Raw genomic sequence first — 23054 nt, 5'->3', positions numbered from 1 at the left:
ACTAGAGAGGCTGCTAAGAAAGTATGAGCTGTACATCAGAGCAATATAAATATACCCCACACCCACTACTAGAAGCAGTCTTCCTGATAGATGGTGGAGCAGTCCCTTGACTTGATGTCACGCTCTTTAGCCCACTTCTCACTATGCCATTCTCTTTACACTTCACACTTCAGTTTCCCTCTTGGCAGTTCCCTCCAGGAGCTATACTTTCTAGGAGCCTCTCTGTCTCAGTACATGCCGTTTTTAAAAAGTTAACTCCTGAATTGGGTCTAGAATTAGATGCCTATGGGAAGATGGGGTAGAAGGAATATTCTATAAATTCTATATCCAGCCAAAGAGTTAATTTTTCTAGAAAACTTTGCCTGTCCTTCCAGGTTGTATTTTGTGCCCCTTTCTGCTCACCAATATGAAAGCATATATCAAGTCACACTGTCATTTCCAGTTTGCTTGTCTGTGTCCCTTACACCATTAGTAGTTCCTTTTTGTTCAGGAACCTAGTATTTTTCATCTTTGAATTTCTAGTTCCTAGCACAGTTTCTGATACATAGCAAAGTTCACTGTAGTATGAATAAGTGTGTGAAGAATGAATAAATGAATGGGAAAGAAACATTAATTCTATATTCCTTTTTTGATGTGTGTATTGCTGTATACCTAAAAACAAAACAATACAATGTTTTGACTATTTTGAAAGGGGATTTTCCCCTTTCAAAAGAACTTCTATGAAAACAGGAATATTCTGATTAAAACACTAATTTCTTTTATACTGAACTCCTTTAAGCACAATTAATTTAAAAAAATCATAAAACTTTATCCATATTCAGTTTATGATCACTTCTACACATTGTGTTAGTTTTCTTTCCTTTCTCAGGTATATAAATGTGGGATAGTGCCATTTCAGTTAGCCAGAAGAGTTGACAAAGCTCATTACAAGTTCCATGGGTCCTTTTGGCAGTGCTGAAACTACAAACAATGGGGAACTACTCAAGGAGGCATGTGTGCCGGTTTGAATGTATTATGTCCCCCAAACGCCATTATCTTTGATGTAATCTTGTGTGGGCAGACTTTATCAGTGTTGACTAGGTTATAATTCTTTGAATGTTTCTGTGGAGCTGCACCCCACCCAGCTGTGGGTGATGACTCTGGATAATTTCCATAGAGGTGCTGCTCCACCCATTCAGGGTGGGTCTAAGTTGGGTCACTGGAGCCATATAAATGAGCTGATGGATAGGGGGATCTCAGTGCAGCTGTGAGTGATGTTTTGAAGAGGAGCTACAACCAAGAAGGACACCTTGAAGAAAGCACAGGAGCTGCAGATGAGAGAGACACTTTGAAGACGGCCATTGAAAGCAGACTCTTGCTCCATAGAAGCTGAGAGAGGACAAATACCCCAAGTGCAACTAAGAGTGACATTTTTGAGGAACTGCAGCCTAGAGAGGAACGTCCTGGGAGAAAGCCATTTTGAAACCAGGACTTTGGAGCAGACGCCAGCCATGTGCCTTCCCAGCTAACAGAGGTTTTTCGGACACTATTGGCCATCCTCCAGTGACGGTACCCGATTGTCGATGTGTTACCTTGGACACTTTATGGCCTTAAGACTGTAACCAAATAAACCCCCTTTTATAAAAGCCAATCCATGTCTGGTGTTTTGCATTCTGGCAGCATTAGCAAACTAGAACAGCATGTAAGGAGACGTTTGAGCCCTTCATGCTGTCTTAAAGTGGAATTCTTAAGGCATTTCTTCATGATTAACAGGCTGAGTCTCCTCATCAGTAATATTGGCTTTCTGTTGTACCTAAAATCAGAATTTTTTCAGTTCTATTCATCTGATTCTTTCTGTGGATATATGGTACAATTTTGAGAATGTACTATTTATGCAATTGTTTCACCCCAGCAGAAAGCTTCCTTTCCCCTGTTCTTCCTCTGGGAATGTTGATCTGTTCTGTTTGTTTTTTATTTGCCACTATATGTTTTTAACACTCCTTTCATTATGTCTAGCTGCTTTTACCTGGAGGGCTAATTCTGGGAGGAGGATGCCCCCAGAGAGGAACTTCCCAGGTCAGGATTTCCCAGTCAAAACAGGCCCAGAGACCCATGAAGGGGGTGTACATCAGTTGCCAAGTACCCTGGGAAGGAGACCTGGAAGGTCACCAATCATTTCTGTGACAGCTCCCCAAAACTGTGCTTTCCTGGCATGCCCAGCAGATGGCACTCTTCACCCAACTGTCCCCTGCAATCTGAAGGCAGTACTGTGCCTTTAACTCTCAACCAACTCCCCACCTACCAGAGGTGTGGTAGAGACAAACAATGCCAACCACTTTTGGCCGGAGTGGGTTGAAACTGTTGCTCAGATCCCAGTCCCTATAATCGGAATTCTCTAATCAGCAGTCACAAACTGCACTGGACCATGCCCCCCCCACCTTCCCTTGGGGAAGAGTTGCCCTTCAAGGAACTGCCACCCAGAGAAGTTACTATCACTTAGCTCCCCTTCCACCTCTGCTGGGGACAGGGGTTGAAATGGAGGCTGCTGGCTGCTTTCTGTTCTGGACGGGTTGAGACTAGTTGTTCATGGAGCTGGACTCCAACAATCTGAATTTGCTAATCAACAGGAGCAATCAATGTTGATTGCTACATTGTAGCAATTGCATTGAGTAATCCACAGCCCGGGCCATGTGGATTACTCCACTCACAGACCTTCACCACACTTCATCAGTCTCTTCTTTCTGCTCTTCCCTGGGTGGTGTACCGTGTTCTTCTGGTCTCTGGAGCCCCCCAAACAGTTATTTCAGACAGTTCCTGGCTTACTAGCTTCCCTGGAGGATGAACTGAATCCTAGAGCTCCCTACTCCACCATCTTGAAAAACTAAGGATAATTTTTACATTTGAAAATGGCTGAGAAAAAATTGAAAAGAATAATAATACTTCATTGCATGTGAAAATCAAATGAAATTCAAACTTCAGTGTTCATAAATAAGTTTTATCGGAACATGTTCTTTTTTTTTTTTTAACCTATTTATGGTTACTTTCACATTACAAGGGCAGAATTGAATAGTTGGAACAGAGATGTACGACCCAAAAAGCCTAAAATATTTACTTTCTGGAACTTTCCCTGACCTAACCCAATCCCGTCCTTTTACAGATGAGAAAAGTGAGGCACTGGAAGATAAAACAATTTATTCTAAGTAACTCAGTTAAGATATTAATTGATGGAAGAATTAAGACTAAAATCCAGTTTTTCTGTTTGTTCAAGATTAAAATAACTGAAAATTAGCTTTAGTTATACTCAACTATAAATTAAATCATTTAGCTTCCTTGCTAAATTACTGGATTTGTCTTAAAATTCTTGATTGCTCACATAAGCTAAAGTCATATGAAAAAGTCATCTTGATGAAGTAAAATATTTTCTTCACTTATTCATTGAAATGAACTTTATATTGCATTATTCTTGAACAGTTCTAAGTAGAAGCTATTGTAGAACAAAATAATTGTAAAAATTAATTATTTCACTTGATACCATCAATCAAACTGAAAATTATGCTCTGCTTTTAATTCACAAAGAAATAATACATGTAACGTTTAAACACTTTCAGCCAAATTTGCCACATTCAATTTTCCTACAAGGGATGACTGATAGTACAATGAGAAAATAATTCCTTAATCTCTCTATGTTTAGTGAATAGAACTCAACCAGTATAATTTCCTAAACGTAAGCTGAATTTCTGTTTTGTAAAATGTGAAAGACAAAGTGTGCCTAAAGTTATATGATCCCCTTCACATTACTAGCGAATCTCTTTGGGTTTCCAGTAAAATCAATTACCTACCCCACCCCCACCACTATGAGCATCTAGTGGATAGAGGTCAAAGATGCTGCTAAACATCCTATGATGCACAGGTTAGCTAGCCACTGTCCCCCATAACCTCCACCCCCCCAACAATGTCAAAAGTCCTGAGGTTGAGAACCCTTGTTTAAAAGGGACATCATTAGGCTAGACCAAAGCATTTGACAACTCTGCAAAATAAACTGCCAGGTTCTAAATGTTGAAGTCATAATTTATTCATAGACTAGCACTATACAGCAAATATTTCTGACAGAAGCTTGGATGATAGCTCATTTTTGTAACATTTTCTTCAGCAAGGAGATGGATAATCATAGAGATTATGCCAACAGATAATTATTTACCTTCTTTCCAGCTGAATATATTATTGATCTTAACCAGTAAGCAGCAAGATAGTTTTCTAATGATTCTGATTTCTTCCACAGGAGATTTGACTTTGATCTAGTTTTTTCTTGTGAGAACCTGGTAAACTAAGATTTCTATTGGACTTATACCCATGATACTTGATATAATAAAATAACCTAATGATACAAAAAATAAATCCTAAGTCACATTTAGCTTTAAATGGAAATGCCAAGATATTTCAACAGGATTGTGTCTACATAGTTATCTCCAGGCATTTGCCAAAAACTTATTTAATGTATAAAGGACAGCCCCTGCAAGTCTAACAGGATAAGTTTGCTTCTAGTAGTTTTTTCTCTATTTCCCAGTGTAACCCAGCCAACAATATCATTAAAGGAAATATATTAAAGGCTATTAAAGTCACTAAATTATGGAATGCCCTTTCTCCAACATAATCAATTGATTAGGTAATTTCAGTTGTTCACTTGGTCTTCAGGTAAGTATTTTGGAAGCAGACATTTGGTGCTACTTAGTTACAGTTTCTTCCTTGAGTACTTATGTCATTCTGTTTCACTTTTACTGAGTACTAATTATTTGTTCAATTCCTTAAATAATTCTCTGATTTGAGGGACATATGAAATGAGTCGCTTAGAATTCAAGGTATTCTTTAATCATACAAAAATACCAAGACCCTAGAATACCATTTGGTTCTTGTAACAACTTCAGAGCTCTGAAGCAAGAGCATAGCTATACATTCCCTCCAATATTTACCTATTTAAGTAATTCCTCTGGCACCCAAAATATTCTAGCTCTCTGCTAAATGCTACATACACCAAACTGAATAAGATATGCTCCCAGACTTCAAGATCTTCAGAATTTCATGAAGGAGTCAATAATACCACGGCATGCTAAAAGCAATGAAAGAAACAAGAACCGGCTTTTGTGGAAGAGTCTAACTTAGCTTTGGGAATTCAGGGAAAAGATTCCTAAATTTATCCAATTGACTTTAGTATTAAAAGTTTAGTAGGAATTAGCTAAGAGAAGGAATGTTTCAGGTTTTCCAGGAAGTGGAAAGAGCTTGAGCAAAAGCTCAGCCAGAAGGAATTCCATGATTTGAGGCAGGGAAAAACAAGGTATGAAGGAAAAGAGGGAGAGGAGACCAGATCAGCAAGGGTCTTATATACCACACCAAAGAGCTTAGATTTTATTATGTAGGAGATGGGGAACCACTGAAGAATGTCAAACATGGAGCATCATGGTCTTACTTGCTTTTTTAATGAATCATTCTGGTAACTGTGGGAAGGATAGATTTGAAGTAGTCAAGGCTGGAGGTAGCTCTAGTAGGTCAGGCCCAAGAAGGGGAAAGACCGTTGTTCTTAGAACTAGGAAAAGACAGAAGTAGGTGTATCGTGTGTGTGTGTGTGTGTGTGTGTGTGTGTGTGTGTAGAGGAAGAGAGAAAGAGATGGAGAGAGAGGGAGGGAGGGCGTGCATGCTGGCAGAATGGATTGGCTGATTCTATGTGAGGGATGAGAGCAAACAAGACAAAAGGCATGCACTCACGTTTTCCAGTTTGGGCAACTTGACAAACAGGTGGTTCTGGCAATTGGGAGAAAGTACAGGGAGAAAGCAACAAATTTTGAGGAGAGTTTGCTTAGTTTGGCAATGGTCATACAATGAGGACAGAAGTTGGACTTACTGCTGTGTCTGCTACGTTCTTTTGCCTATAACCATAAAGTAAACAAGAATGAGGTTAACACACTGTCTTCTCTTCTAATCCAGGATATTACCTATCAACTACACATTTCCGGTACCTATATAAGCCTCCCTGCATGATCCATTAAGAAACAAGTTTAAAAGTCATTTGGTGCTCTGTGCACACAGGCCTTTCCAGATAGGATATGCTGTGAACCTATATTAATGCATAGAAGGATGTTGTGTGTACAGGTTTTAGTAACAATCAAATATGGAAGCATGGTCATCCAAAAGGCATAATCTTAATGAGCCAACATTTCTTTATTAAAGGATCACACTTTAGAATGTAAGTCCTCAAATTTTACTGTGTCAGGATCATCCATGTTGCTTGTTAAATGCAGATTCACAAAGCCCTCCCAGAGATGTGAACTTCGAGAAACATGCCTACAAGAGCTCATTATGGTAGATGAATTTCCCAACTTAACAAGACAATTCAGTGTATAAAATGTTGCTGTTAATGGATTGATGAACAAGAATGCATTCATTCTTCTATTTCTCTCTCTCTCCCCCATCCACCTATCTATACATCTAATGCATTAAAACTTGCAAAATCTTTAATACTTTGGGGGGGGCATAACTGATCAGTGCTATCCCCAAACTCCAATTCCTATGCATAGTGCCTCTGAAAATGGAAGGAGAAAAGAGCCACTGAATTTTCTAATGCTTTGAAACATAAATTTGTGTCTGAGAAACACAAAAATTACATGTTCACCTCCTAGAGATTCTGTTATACCAAACCCTGCCCAGCAATCATAGCACTGTATCTATGCCATGTGCTCAGGAGCCAAGATAATTTTGTTCAGCTTTATTTTCCATATTTAATATTTAATATTAGGTATCATTTTGTAAAATTTCCAAGTATAAAATTAATTTTAATTTTGAATGTACTTTGGATGTTCTCTCCCTGTCTCTGGTTGGTTTTTGAAGGCTGTGGGGTGAAGTTGGCAGGGGGGCAGGGGACTCTCGCACTGGAGGGTATCAGTGACAGCTGCTCTGGCCTTGCTCCCCAGAAATGAACCAGGTACTGACCACTTGGTACTATCACAGACCAATGGAATCTAACAGTCATGAACTTGATGACGACTGCAGCTCCAAGGGCAGCATAGGGGAAGGACATAGGGAGAATCTTGACTATGGACACTGTCTTTGGCAGCTCTGGTCTAGAATCATAGCTCCATGTAAATTCAATAGAACAGAAAAAAATTTCTGAGATTTCATATCACAACTGAAACATCGTCATGAAAGAAATACACATAGAAGTAAATCATATAAATAAAAAATAGAAGCAATAGGGACAAATACCTCTTCAGATTATGATATCTACAAACCAAAACAGGGTAGCTGAACTCAATTTTCTTCTCTATCTGTAAATGCTCTTTCTTGATTACATTTTGAAATCCGTGAGACTGTTTACCTGAAACCTTTTTCTCCCACAGTTGCCTAACACAAAATCTGTTATGCCCAGCTGCCAGCCTGAGAGAAGGCATTTCACAGAGTTTCCCGCCATCTCAGATGAATCTATAGCAAGTGGTCCAACCGCCCACCTGCATCAGCATCACTTGGAGTGCTTGTTAAAATGCAAATTCCTGGGCCCACCGGCTACCTACTGAATCAGTGTCTCCCAGAGTAGGGCCTGAATATTTATCACTCACACATTCATTCGTTTGTTCATTCAGTAAACATTTATTGAATAGTTTTTGTCAGTCACAGTCTTTAAAACTCTTTTTCACATGAGATAATGGAAAGGCAGAAGGACACAATCTAGATGTCTAAAGATTATTTTAGAGCCAGTTGAAATTAAGCCAACAGACTGGGAAAGGGGGAGGATGTGAAGCCACTGCTGGGGAGGCAGTGACCTCTCTCCCTGGGAAGTCTTTTACAAGGAAGGCAGTATCCTTTCCCCTAGAGATAGACCTTGCCCCAGGATCACCATGACTCCACAAGTCGTCCTGGAGTGAGAAGGTCTTGGGCTTGCACATCCAAGCCATTTCCTTCCTCCTTCCCCCTGCAACCACAGATTTTCCTTCTTGCTTCCACCATATAGGGCATCAGAAGACAGACCCTCCAAAGAGACAGGAGGGTTTCTCATTGCCTCAGGAATTGCCTTCAGGCTGCTGAAGGAACATTTCACAAAAAAGCAAGTCACATTGTTTGCCGTTCAGCAGCCTGAGTTGAAGCCACCAAATGAAATAGACCAGACACAGTTTTTCCTCTCTCTTGGGTTTTAGTTTGGTCACATTTTCTTTCCTTCTTTGTTTTCTTTCTCTCCTTTTTTAAAGGGAATCTAAGGCTGGCACAATGAGTTGGAAAGGGAGAAGTTTATTTGTAACCATTAAAGTTCTGCCTCAAAATACACTAACTGTATTTTCCTAAAAGCAATTTATCCTTCAAGTTTCCCATCTTCAGAGACTTGGTTGAATTGGTCCATAACAAGTTCCCTGACCTTGCTCTCCAAGATTCACCAACATGGCTAGATATAAAAGATGTGTATTTTCTCTCTTACAATGTAATTTTAACTGCTACTTTCTAGTATATGGTTCAGGAGTGTCCTGTTCTGGCTAAGTAAAAATTCTGTTTTATTGATTTATTGTACCTTTTTAAACAGGAAAGGGAGACCCTGGAAATCATAAATTTAAAACACACAATACTGAAACAAAGTCCAACGTTATTGGTTTTTATACATTTGAGAATACCAAATAGAAATCGGGCTCTGGAGTGCCTGATATCAACTGTAGAAGACAGACCAATCCTTTTGGTTGTTATGATGTTGATATGTTTCAAAGACAATAATGGACATTGGTTACCATTATACAAAATTTAAAAAGTATGAAATGTTGGCACATGGACAGAATTTGTGCTGATCTGGTAGTCTAACTTGATCACTGCTCTTAGGCCCTCTCAGTATAACTCACTTATTTTCCCCAGTATACTTTCATTCATCCTTCTGTATAAAAGAGAGCCAGGAGGAAGAAACAAATCTGAATTTTGACTGGATTCCAGAGAAATGGTAGTTGACTATACCTAATTTTATAAAAAGTTGGTATAAATAACAAAATACCATCCAAGAAAAAGAGAAACGATGTTACTGATTTTATATTATTTACTCCAAAGAGTTCTGCCTATCAGGCATTCAGTGGGACTCATACATCAGTGAGACAGAATCATTTTCCTTATCTTCGTATTCGTCTCACAATAATTGAAAACTGTCCTGCCCTTTCTAGCTCACCAAAGAGGAACCACAAAGTGAGAATCTCGTTCTTCCTTCTCAGGCCCTTTATTCATAAGCACTGGGACCACCATCCAACCAGGCAACAAAGACAGAAATTGGAAGTTACCCTAGATTCTTTCCTCAACCACAACTAACCAATTAATGAGCCCCTCTTTATATTACCTCCATTCCTGTTGCCTTACCTCAGGTTCTCATCAATTCTCCATGCCTCCAAACTAGTCAGTCTCTCAGCTTTCAATTATACCATCTCCCACCCATTCTAGACAGGACAACCAGAGACATCTATCTCATACCTGAATCTGGCTGTCACCTCCCTGCTAAAATAACTTTAATGGCAATTCCTAGCTTTCAGGGTAATGGTCAAGAGCCTTAGCTTAGCAGACAAGGCTCTCTATGATTTAAACCTTGATGATCTCTAGTTCCATTTCCTTCTTCCATTTTAATAGTCAAGAGAGTTTAACTACTTTTAACCCTAATATCCTATTCCATTCCAAGCCCATAAGGCATGGCAGTCACGTGGTTCACCACAGGGAATTACAGCACTATATCTAACTCAAGTCAAGACCCAAACCTTTCATTTAAAGAAGAGGACACCAAGTTACATTGAGGTTTAGTTAAGTTACCCAATGTTGCACAGCTGGTCAGAAACATAGCCGGGATTAGGACCAAGTGTTTAGGTCCTATATATGTATGTGTATGTGTGTGTGTGTGTGTGTGTGTGTGTGTGTACACACATATATATATACAGAAGGTAATTTTTTTATTCTTTGTCACTGTTCCAAGTGGGCAAAATCATAAAACTTCTTAATGTAAAACCTGACATCCTAAAATGATACTGCTCATTTGGTCTTCATCAACAGACTGCCTTAAACATGTCTACCCAAAATCTGTGACAAGTACAGAGCCTCCCTTTCCCTCAGTGAAACACCATTTTCTCAGAAGCTTTCCCGTTCTTAAGCACACTGAGATTTCAGTCCTTAGAAGTATAAAGAAAGCTCTCTACCCTAAAATTACTCTTCAAATTCAACAGAAGTTACCAAAATAAAATCTCCCAAATAAAACAATGGCAGAGACAGACCTGATAATGAATATGAAATATGCTGAGAACATTCTGTCAGTGAAACAAACTTGACTTTTTTGTGATTAATAGTAAGATGAAATCTTGAAATACATAAAAATGAAGCAAACAACAATAGAAAAAATAGTTGAAAAGGGTCCCATTTGAAATATATCCATTTGAAAACAGCCTCTGTCTTTTGGCTATCACCATGTGCATAGCCAAAAATGCATTTTCAAATGTTACTTTCAAATGCAATCCCAAATTCAAAATTATTGGCATGTTCAAAATTTCTCTGAGATGGACAAAACAATAAATGAGATGTTTTCAGAAGGAAAAATAAGTATGTTCCAACAGTCATTGGGTTTCATTCATGCTTCAGATGCCAGCCTTCCCCTTCTAATTTTTTAGTATCCTGTTTCTATTAGGAAATGGGAAATACAGGAAATAGGATTATGAAGCCATTTCTAAACATTTGCATGTTACTACATTAGCAAAGAAACATACATTTTCAAGGAAAGGATAGGGAGGGAAATTGGCTCCAGCCCAGTCTATGAGAAATGGTGAATGATCCAAGTTTGGCCAAAGCTAAACATGCCACTGTGCCCTGCACTGCATATACTGACGGGTCAGGTCACCAGAGAGAGCATTTCGCATCAGAACAATGCTTAGAAGAAGAATGAAAATTACCTGTTGAATAGGAGAATTTGGTTTGTTAGCTTATGATTTCAATTGATTCTCTGGATGCCCAGAAAATCCATCAATCAAATTGATGTGTGGTGTAGGGGAGGTGGAACAAGAGACTTGGGGGAGGGGAAATAGAAACCAAGGGAGGAACAAGAATTGCTTTTATTAAATGTTAATTTATAGAAAAAATCAGGAAGAACATTGACCAAAATATGCAAATTATTACTCATGAGCTTCAATGTTACTTGAAAGAAAAAGGCAGAGCAAGAATACATAAGAACTAGGAAGCAACTATGAGAGCACTTACCCAGAGGAATAAAATTACATAGCATTCATACCCAGAATGTGGATAATACAATTGCTCACATACAAAAGCAGCTTTCATTTCTTTCTAAGTATTGCTGAAAGAATGTGGTATCACTTTATTTTTTGAAATAGTTTGAAATGTGCCCAATATCCAGATCTCCTAGGATAGCTATGATCTTTCAAAATTACAGATGCCATTTGGAAAGAAAGTTCTCCAGTAAAATACACCCTGTCTTTTGGGTTTTGAGAAAATTGGAAGGACACTCACTAATGCACTTTATTAGATGAATTTTCACAATGCACCATATTAATAAAGGATGGTAGGATTGAGATGGATGCCAATGATAGTATTGGCAGCATACTGACAATGTCTTTTGGTTTTGGGCAGTACTTTCAGTTGAAAAGAGATGACAGAATCCTTCCGAAAAACAATCTACTTCAAATACAGACTTCTCTGCCAGTTTATGACCAGTAAATGATGAGTAACTTTTTCCATTAAAAAAAAAAAACCTATAGTATTAATTCATAATACATTGAGAGTGACATATGCATAACTGTTAAGATGATCATTATATAAGTTAAAAAGCATTATTTGGGGATAAAGCCATTGAATAATTTTAACTGAAAAATGTTTCTCATCTCACACTGTATTGCTGATGTCAATTTTCTCAGTCACAGTTAGTTTGCCAGGGCATTACTTGCCCCAGACCCTTTACTCACTAGTGAATCTGGAAGAAAATTTACATTCATTTGTTAATTCCCTGGCCTCATTCATTTTATGCTCTATCACAAAAATTCCAACACAGTTAAAGCACTTATATCCAAGAAAGAGTCTCTCCCACTCCCCATGCCCAAACCTGATTTTCCTCCTAAATATTCCTTTAGGGAAGTAAGCAGTCACCATGACAACCACATGATGGGGTTTGAACAGCACTTGAGGGTCAGCCTTTGTGAAAGTTAATATCTGTTTGTGTTTAACACGATGAGGGAAATTCAGACAGTGGGTAATACTCTGTTGAAAGGGGCCACTTAGCTGTATGGAACTAATTGCCCACTTCAGACTTAATCCAACCAGAACACAGCCTCAGAAAAAATATTGCAAGTGTTATTTATTCAAGATTAATTCATTAACCTTCTATTGTGGTCACTTGGACTCAAGGTCCAGTGGTAACTGTATCAAATATATTTGATAAGGGAAAGAGAATTTAAAACTTTGTCTTGCCTTTTTAACTTCAAAGGAATGTGGAACATCAAAAGATTTGCATTTTTCCCAAATAAGTATTACCATTTCTCTTTTTTTGGGGGGAGGGAGGGCAGTATGCTTGTTTCTGTGTATCTTTTAAGATTTTATTTGTATTTCCTTCCCTACAAGTCATTTGAGCAGATGAATTACTATGGAGTTGTGGGGACTTTTTAATGTATCTGCTTCTAGAGAGAGAAGTGCTGCAGAAACAAGGTGGCATTTCCAGCTCAGGTGTAAGATTCTTTTGTGTGCCTCAGAGGCAGTGATGCTAGAGGCTTATGTTCAATATATGTTTATTGTTCAATGTATGTTTGAACAATACTTTCCCACTACCTCCGACTTTACCTGGAAAACTAAAATTATCATGTCTTTTAAAAAAACAAGGGCACCTTTAGCATTGCTATCTGGTGAGGTTCATTCTTTGTCTTTACCTGACAGACCATCTAACTACACAGTGCTTTTAAATAATAAGGAAAATCCTTTGTTCTCTCAGGTTCCATTAAAGGGAAAGTAGGTCAAAGGGCTTCCCCAGGGATGGGGGAACAAAACAGGAGCCAAACATATGGGAGTAAGAGATTTCACTCCCACTGCAGTTCCCACCCTCCCAAAGAAGTTAATCTAATTCTGTTCTAGCTATGGTAAGAGGGGTGGGGAGCATGCACACACACACACACACACACAGACCATTTTCTGAGACCACAATCTCATCCTTAAGTGTGGTTCAGGCCATCCTCTCCTCCCTGACACCCTGGAGGGGGGGTGCAGGAGGAGCCTCTCCAGCCATGGGTGACAGAGCCGGCACTGCATGCATTCGTGTTCCCCAAAAGGCGAGTCCCAGCCCAAGTGCAAAGTTGGAAATTTAGACCTGAAAACCATCATTCGCGCCATTCAAAGCAGCAAGTTACAGTACCTTAAGAAGTCTGACAGATGGGAGAAAGGCTGCGTGGCACAGTTTCCGGATAGTCCAGTTTAGGGGTCGAGGAGCATCAGTTTGATTCATGACCCCTTTCAAATTCCACCAGGAAAACAAAAACTGCAAACCTGAGCAATGCCTACAAAATAAACGGTCCCCCACGGCCCTGGCGTCCCATGGTCATCTCCACACCTGCAAATTCCATTAGGGCAGAGGATTCCTGTAACTTGGAAGACTAGTCAAGCGGCGTTGCCTGAGCCACTGAACCTTCTTAAGAAAGCCACCTCCCCTCTCCCTGCAGCCGTGCTCATGCATACCAAATGTGGCTGAATGGAGGCACACTGCCTGCTGCTTCTGGGAGGGGATGCACGGTTTTAAAGGAGAGGGAGAGCCTGCACAAAACAGCCTGCGGTCAGAGTCGGAGCAGTCTGCTCCGGGATGTGCACTCCCTCTCCAGCTCTCGTCCCAGTAAACCCAGGTCAGGCTTCGGAGGAAGCCGGGGCAATTTGCTTTGCTAATTTGGTTTGAGGGTGGCAGCTAAGAGGTGAGCAAAAGGGAGGAAAAAGACAGAATGGGGAACTTGCACTTTCCTGCACAAAGCATCTTTGAGGAGCTGGAAACTGGCACAGGGGGAGGGGCCAGGACACAGGAAGAAGGGATGCCTCTGAATGATAAGATAAATGCTTCCCTTTTGATTTCTGTGGCATAATAAATTGAGAGCTATAGTAAAACGGATCTATAGTAAAGCGTTCTCCCTCGTGCTTGGGTATTTTTATTAACTGTGATGGACTGTCCTTACCCTGATACTTAAATTATACAGATAGACACACAGTAGCAGCAGAGAATTATTCCTTTCATAGAAAGCGATGTAAAGTAAGTATATTTGACTTACATTTTAGGAATAGCAGTTTCTAAATTTGGGGTTACCCTTTCCTGGAAAGCCACTTGATACCCTTTCTCTCCAACAAAAGTTTAACCCTTAAGGTACCATGCGGGATGCTTTCTATAAAAGATGGAGTTTCCCGCGGTAGTGATTCCCTCCCCCCTCCCCCATCATTTTCTCCGAATGGCTTTAATAGAGAGATGTTGGGTTTGTTGTGTATAGTCTTTAGGGCTCCTGTGGTGAGTGAGAATAAAGATGAACTTTCCAATTTGAAGGCAAAATTGGGTGATTTCACATAGAGTTGGGAGGTTGGGGGGAGTGGAGCAGGAGGGGAGGAGGCAGTTCATGTCGCAGCCCCCAATCAGACTTCCCACATCCCCCCAGTTATTAGACCTCAGTGGGAGCAGCCCACCTACTGCTGTCCAGGAAAAACTCGATGTCCCGTAGAGCTCTGTTATCTAACTCCCTACCCCCATTATGTCCTTCCCTACTGTCTATACTGATTTCCATTTCTAATTATTTCCAAGAGATTGAGTAACTCTCAGCTCCAGGACTATTATATTCACTCTGACACAAAGAGCAGAGTGGGAAAAGGAGGGAGCAGATGTGAAACATAAGACACTCTGCTTCCACTCAGAATTTGGGGGCAACATGGATCCTCCCTGGGGTGTAATCAGTACCCGACATTATAACAGTATTTCCCTCACAACTGCCCCATTCTAAGCTTGAAGGACAGTATCGCAGAAAAGCTAGTCTATTGGTGGAAACCACACCAATGAATTACCTCCTATCATACAATGCATATATCTGATTATCTTCTGTTCAACACTCTCACTTTAATAGACCGAACACACAGTTGGTTCCTTTTCTATCGCCTTTCTATTTCCACAAAGGATTGAAGGCAGCTTTAACATAATAATAGCTAGCACATACATGTCAGGCATTACGCTTGGCCCTTTAAATGCATTACCTACATTCAAGTCGATGACAACTCCGCAAAGGAGATGCTATTGTCATATCCCCATTTCACAGATTAAGCAGTGAGAACCAAAGAAATTAGCAACAGGTCTAAGTTACATAACCAGTAAAACCAAAGTCTGAACTCAAACTGGTCTACTGGGGTGTAGAGACAAGCTTTCCCTTCTCCCTTCTTTCTTTCCTGATTAAGGGACCGCAACAACAAAGTCATTGCCCCAGTTTTCTGTTGATTGAACCTTATGTAAGAGTTGAGCTATGAGACCTTGAAGAAAAAATGCTTAGTGTTTCTCTCAGATTATTAGTTTGGTACAATGGTGATGTAGTAAACTGTGAATTGTAGGATCAGGCTATATGGTTCACATTCCTTGGGCAATTTATTCACCTTCGCTGAGCCTTGGTGTTTTCATCTGCAAAATGGACAAAAAAAATAAAAGCACACAACTGGGTCTTTGTGATGTCTAAATGCACATAATGTAGTGCCTGGCACATACTAAGTCCCTTAAACCATGATTCATCTTATAAGATGCCAGGGGTCCCAGGGCTGACATTGAAGTGGGAAACCACTGACACTTTCCATTAAGTATGCACGTGTGCACATACTCATAGCATAGTAATGACGTTAAGCAAGACAGGTTAAACCTGAGTGCTTCCTATGAGTTATCATGAGTTTAATAAATGTGGTAAAGAGGAAGCCTGGAAGCTACAAGGGCACTTGTGTGGCTTTCCTCATGTATATGGCTGAGTGGTAATTGTCAAAACACAAGATGTTGCCCTTCCTGAGGCTACAAGGCTCCAGCCTTTCTGAGCTATTAAAAGCTATTAAGTTGTTCCATTGTGGTTGTGAGAATCCTGCTTCATGACAATACTGAAACGCTGCAGTTGTCTATTCCCTGCCCCTCACTATTCCCAAATGCTAAGGACCACACAAAAATGACAGCATCATCCTGAAAATGTGCAGCCTTTGATTCTCCTAGCCCCTTTAATTTTTACTGAAAAACCTGGTCAAAGAGAATATTTAGGAACTCTGCAGTAGGAGGATTCCACAGTCCTCTCTAATGGCAATTAGAGGAGAGAAGCATAGAACTTCTAGGACTGATTTATGCGGGACACTGATTACGTGCTTCAACTTGGCGGGCCTGGGCCAGGGGACCGGATCCGCCCCTGGGGAGGGTGGTGGGCACGGGCGACAGCGCCGTCCACAGCCCCCCGGGCCTGGGAAAGTGAGGCCGGAGGCAGGCCCCATTTCCTCACCCAAAATACCACTGTTGGGAGAGGCTTGCCGGAGGGAACCGCCTTTTCCCCACCCCCTTGTCCTGCTCGGACACTCCTCGTTGCCAGAGCAACTCCCCCACCTCTAGTGAGCATGCTCAGTTACCGGAACAACTCCCGCCCCCTGTCTATCAACCTCTGCACCCTCTCTGAACCAATCCAAGCCTTTGACCTCTACAGCTACCCCGCCCCCTAATCACCCAATATAAGCTGGTGCTCTCCCCTAATAAAGCTCTCTCGCTCTCTTGGTTTTCCACACCCTCAAAGAACCGTGTCCCGCCTGCTCCTTCTCGCCGCCCTCCTTGCACGCCTCCGCCGGGGACTAGGGCCCAGTCCCCCGCCTCGCCCTCGCCTCCGGGAAAGAGCCCCCGCCGCCGGTACCCTCAGAGCAACGCCGAGAGCCGAGGGTTCAGCAACCGGCTGCCCCCCCGCCCAGACAATTCAACTGCGACCGCAATTTAGACTACACTGCTAAAGATTTGAAGATCAAGGAGGGATGACAATGCATGAGAAAAGGTTTATCTTCCATCGTTGGGGCAGAATGTTTGCTATCAAAATATCAAAATAAAGTCTTCAGGAATCCCATCCCTTACTTCCAAGGAATGTTATTTTTATATGGAATGCTGCCTTCCCCAGCTGTATAGAGAAGTTTAATAATGTAATAAGGAAAAAAGCAGAGAGGAGCAATCCTAGCCCCAGAAGTTAGCATCTCACAAATCCAAAATGCCTGTTTATGAATTTTATCAATGTGGATGGTTACAAATTTGCAGAACAAATTCTAGCTGGCTTAAAACTCTGACACTACCATATTAGCTTTCAGGATCCTTAAACAATAGCAAGGCAGGAAAATCTAATTTCTACATACTGAAGACTGCCTTTGAACAAACTCATTCTTTCCCATGCTACAAAAGCCCACTTTTCACTGTCTTTCCTTTTTATTTCTTGTGTAAAATGATACTAAACTTAAGAATCATGAGAAGATTTGAGCTCAGTCTCTACATTGACAATGAGCCGCAGAATAGGCATTTTACATCTCTTGCTTTTGTTGATGATATTCCCTCTCTCAATTAAAAAATCATGTCATCCTCAAGGCAGCATTGCCCCACATTGCACACTGTCTCCCTTTATGCCTCAAATATAAAAGAGGCAGCCCCATGAAAACCAGAAAACAGAAAGAAAATGGCACATTGACCCAGTGTACTGAGTACTCAAAAGTCTCCTGCTGAAATGTGTGTTCTGCCCACAACACTCAGGAAGGACTCCAGTGTAATTCTTCACATTTTGTTCTTACAACATTGAAATTCAGAGCTATCTGGCCACTCATTGAACAGGTATTTTCAGGCTCTAATAGGTGAATGTAGCGTGCAAAGTGCAGAAGGATGACATAAACGAATTAGAAGGCCATACCACGAACTAGCACAATGTAAAGATTTACAGATGACTTTATTTGCCTTAATCTTTTAGTCACAAGATTAACATCCAGCCTACTTTATAATTGACTTCAGTTGTTAGCTTTGTTGCGCCTATTATGGTAATTCAACACTTTTGTCAGAAATGTATTTGTGTTGTGAACTTTATGACAATACATCATTTTCTTCAAAAAAACAAAAAACAAAAAACAAAAAACAATCAGACATGTTTTTCCTGCATCTTCTCCTTAGAGTCAAATACAGCTAGCAAATTTGTAGGAAATGTTATGTACTTTTAGAATATTTTACAAAATATTAAATATCTTTAGAGATTTTATTGACCTATAAAACTGTTCTTAATTATTTCCAAATATGTGTTCCTCATATAGATTAAATAACTTTTCTTAGCGTATTTTTTTTTACCTTTTTGGTACCTTTTATGTAAAATAGATTCTAAAAGATAGCAAAATCTCTTCAAATAAATGACTTGATTTCTTAGGAACTTAAACAGCATTTATTCCACGTAAAATAAAAAGTAGAATAGTTATCTACTCCATCTTTCCTCCAATTTCAGGCTTTCTCCCCAGCTTCCCTGTCTGCCATCTACCCTGTCCAATAACCTATTCCATGGGCAGCCAGCTCGAATTGACAGACAGTTGTTTCTAAGATTGAGGTGAAATGTGCCTCCTGTTAATTTCCAAGTTGAGTTTCTCTTTCAGAGACTAGTTCTCCAAATATATCAAGATGGTTAACAAGCTCCACTCCAAACTTCCTCTTCTCCAGACTGAGTATCTTGCACTATAATCCTCTTTCACATGATGGAGGATAGTTTTTTATTTAAAAACCCTCTTTTATTATAGTCAATATTATGTTATATGGGTTCTTTAAATATAGTAGTATCTTCCTCCTCTTAAATCCCTTGACTTTCTTCCCATAAAGCTCCTGTAAGGACTTCGAGGGAAACACATGAATACTTTAGCTTCTTTATGAAGTTTTCTTCATGAATTAGTGAGTTTACTCAACATACACTTTAAGTTATAGCTGACCACACACTCCACACACTCTGTCATGCATACACACTCAAAGCAAGTGAGGCAAATAGAGCATTTGCTGCAAGGTGACCTCTCAAGTATCTGAAGCCTGAAATGTTGCGGTTAATTCCCTTATTTTGACCCTGAATCCTAAGGGAAGTAGTGATGGGTCCTGGCTTGCATCAAGAAATGGGCAGGGATTGGACCATCTGTGCTTCATTCTCCCTTTCTTTATCTTCTGGCTTTGAAGTCAGACAGAGTTCAAACTCAAATCCCACCTCTTACTAATTGTGTGACCTTGGCCTAGTTATTTAGTCTCTTAGAGCCTCAGTTTCCAAGTTGTAAAAACAGGGTCTACATCAGTTTCCACCTCAAGGTTTTTGTGAAGATTAAAAGCAATTAGCACACGGCCTGTCAATAAAAACTCATTTAAAGGTTATTGTTGTTTTTTTTATTATCTTTTGCTATCAACAGGCAGTTCAGCCTACTGCTTAAGAGTACAAGCTGACCTGGCTTTAAACCCCAGCTTTACCATTTACTACTTGTATAGCTCTGCACAAGTTACTTCATCCCAGGGTACTTCACTTTCTTCAAACGCAAATTGTGAATAATAATACTACCTATGTCAAAGGAATATTATAAAATCAATTCATTAATATGTGCAAAGTCTTCAGAAGAAGATCTATTTATAATTAATTATTCCAATATTAGAGTCACATTTGTTGTCCTTCACATGGGAGAAAAAGCAAAATAAAGCAAAACAAAGCAACTCTGTTTCATTCTTCGCTTATTCCAGTAAGAGGAGAAGCTTCAGAGAACAGAGGAGAGCCACACCTGGCTTTCCTCACTGCCCCTCCCGTCAGCTGAGAGAGAATCGTATATTCCACTAAGAGTGCCAACTTTAATACATAAAATGTTCCACTTTGTAAAACATTGAAGTATATAAGCAGCTACTGTCTCCCCAAAAACAGAAGCCCTAAATATTCATGAAAAAAAAAATGTATAACAAATAATTCAAAGGCCAAGAGCTAAAATATATCCTCATTCAGCTTTGAAACCCTAAAACTTTAATTCACAAAGGAGATGATTTTTTTTTTCTTTTTTGGCCCGATTCTGAAATTTTAATGAGTCCATAGAGGCTTGTTAAAAATATAAGGAGGTGAGATGCATATTTATAACCACTGAATAGTCACACTCTTCTAATATCTGTAATGCTTTTCTTTACTGTAAAACTTCTCTCTATATCCTGAACCTGTAGCGTCTGCAACACACTCACACACACACAAGCATGGACACAGAGAATATAGATATTTTTGATAAATTTCCATTATGAAAACCATAAACCTGATCAATGTGGTAAAAAGCTCATGAATAAAGGCCTTTTGTGGGGGGTGGGGGGGATGGTTTAAAGCAATGACTCTCAAATTGGAGGGAAGTTCAGCATTTCATTGCTAACAGTACAGCCTAAGTCAGATTTATGGGCCTATGGATGCTCAAATAAGATACAAATTCAAACTCAAAGCTCACATGTACATTCTCAACACCATCTGACCCCCACCAGGGGAAGCAAAGAGCCTGCCCCAGCAGCACACCTCGCCTTGTGCATCTGGCCTTTTGAAGCTAATGGCCAGTGCTGGGTTAGGCCATAATGTCCTCTCACCTGGGAAACCGAGACATGCTGTGATTTGGAAAATCCTCAAAGCGGTAACTCAGCTCAGTAGAAGACTTTAATGAAGAAATGTAATGAAATACATGTTTACTATCTATTTTTGTCATCCTTCCATAAAATGTATCACTGTTGACATTTATTGTGAAGATATATTTTTCACCACCATGAGCATTTCATTTTAATTTTTATTAATGGTATTGGCAGGGACTACATTATTTTAGTTTTGGAGAGGCATTGTTCCAGTTTTTGTTTTAGTTTTGCTCTTCTTGGGAGGATGTATGAAATCAATGCAAACAACAAGGCCCCTGAAATCAGGCAGAGTTGGGCTTGAATCCAAATTAAGTCATTGGGTCATTCATATAACTCTTATGAGCCTCAATGGCTTAGTCTTTAAAATGGACAGCGTAGCTAATTATAATAGTGAAAATGATGATTGATAGTTTCCAGAACTTATTATATGCAAGAGAGTATGCTGAGCCCTCTAAGTCACAGCTTATTTAGTCATCACCACAAACCTACGAAGTTTGCAGCATTATTATGCTACATACAGAAGAGGAAATAGTCTTAGAGACTTTTAGCCTTAGACTCAGGGAAGTTAAGAAACTTGCACAAGGTCACATGGCTGGTAAATGGACTTAAATCCTGGTCTACGTGATTCTATAAGCTCTCTTCTACCCACTACAATATGATGCTACCAACTAAAAAAGGTAGATTCATATGAAGTTTCTGTGGCTTTCCAAAAAGAAGCTAATATGTCCAAAGAGGAAAAATAGTTCTGTGGACCTAACCATAAGATCAGAATCCTGCATAGTACAGAAGTACCAATGGCTCTTACATTAGCTGTGGGTTTCTTATAGTTTTACTGCTCACTCCTATTTCCTTCATCAGGAAACAAGAATTGTCATTACTCCTTTGGTTTGCCTGATGCGTAACACAATGCCAGGGACACAGTATGTGTTAAGTGGGAAAAACAAATGCTTCTAAAGGATTAAAAATTCTTGCAAATGTGCAATAAATTCTTTACACACATAAACTCTTAACTCTCACTACTATCCTACTTTTTTCCCCACCTGTATTTTCTAGAGGAGGAAACTGGGGAAAAGAGAGGTTAAGTACTTAGCCAACTTCCTATGGTAAGTTTCAGAGCCATGCTTTGAAGTAAAATGTAAGCTCTTAATATAGTGTATAATGTTTTATAATATATAAATAAAAATAAACCTTTTTTAAGGTAACTGAATTAGTTTCAGATACTCTAGTAAGATACTTCTTTAATCTACAATCTACCATTTTTTCATGTCTGAAAGAACAATACTCTATATACTTATCATGTCAAAAGAGGTTTCAATCACATGAAATTTTACTGGGCTGGAAAACCTGACAACTATCACAGCAAATAAAAACCAAAGGTATCTGTGTAATCATATAAATACAAGTATAATGACTGAAGGTTGCTTGACCTTCATATGAAAGGCAGAAAGCATTTGGGGGAAAAAACAAAACATCAAAACTCTTCTACTGACATGAACCTATTAAGCTGGAAAATGAGGTACTAAGGAAAAATTTAATTTACAATAGCTTCTAAATTGGTTAATAAATCAGGTTCTGACTGCTGTTATTCTAAATTCAACCAAACCCATCCACAGGAGCCTAAGCAGGACATGCATTGGCACAGAGCATCTGGTTGACTGCACAGACCCTCAGCTGTCCTTGGGAAACCTTCTCCAATAAGGAAATAGAAAGATAACAGAGGAAAGAACTATAATATTTGTATAATACCCAATGATATTCCAAGAAGAAACCTTGAGAAATTATTGTTTTAGAAAATAATGGGTAGATGAAATTTTAATGTTTGTGTACTCCCTTGAATCTTAATTCAATTCTTTGCAAGTGAACTGTTGGCTGCAGGTCAGGTGAGAGAATGATCTATTCAATTTTATGGAAACGCCCAGGATTAAAATAGAGCAAGTCAATTCCATGAGTAAAATCATCCAGTTCTCCCCATGGATTTAGGGCTAAATCCAAGCTCCTCATCTTGGTCTATAATGCAGCAAATGATTTGTTTCTGCCTATCTCTCCAAGTCTCAACTCTGGCCCTTTCCCTGACTCATCATGTACCATCCTCACTGACTTCTTTCAGCTCCTTCTAATTCTGTCACAGGGCATTTACATATGTTCTTCCCTCTTTTTCTAATGCTCCTTCTTCCAGCTTCTCACAAGTAGAGCTCCTTCTCATGCTTCAGATCTCAGTTTACATGTAACCTCCTTAAAGAGGCCTTTCTTGATTTTTCTAGCCCTCATTCATAATCCATGCAACTATTTGTTTGAATTCTTCTTACACTTATCACAACCTGTAACTATATAATTTGTTGGGTTTTCATCTCCTACACCAAGGCAAATTCTATTAGGTCACTTATCAACTATATCCCAGCTCCTGTCAGAATGTCTAGAACAT

At 39.6% G+C, this 23054-nt stretch overlaps 1 protein-coding gene across 5 annotated transcripts in view; it reads right to left on the bottom strand.

Moving 5' to 3' along the window:
- Positions 1-13571, bottom strand: part of TRPM3 (transient receptor potential cation channel subfamily M member 3) — a 596233-nt gene extending 582662 nt beyond the window's left edge. For 2 of the 5 annotated variants that reach the window (XM_037798450.1, XM_037798451.1), the window contains exon 1: positions 13361-13571. In XM_037798450.1, coding sequence (XP_037654378.1) covers positions 13361-13450 — 90 coding nt within the window. In that variant the 5' untranslated portion in view covers positions 13451-13571. The remainder of the gene's footprint in view (positions 1-13360) is intronic. The other 3 variants (XM_037798453.1, XM_037798454.1, XM_037798452.1) reach the window with 2 other exon arrangements.
- Between the last annotated feature and the right edge of the window lie 9483 nt (positions 13572-23054).

Source organism: Choloepus didactylus, chromosome 10, assembly GCF_015220235.1.
Source record: "Choloepus didactylus isolate mChoDid1 chromosome 10, mChoDid1.pri, whole genome shotgun sequence".
Taxonomy (NCBI): Eukaryota; Metazoa; Chordata; class Mammalia; order Pilosa; family Megalonychidae; genus Choloepus; species Choloepus didactylus.
This window is presented reverse-complemented; position numbering and strand designations above follow the sequence as displayed.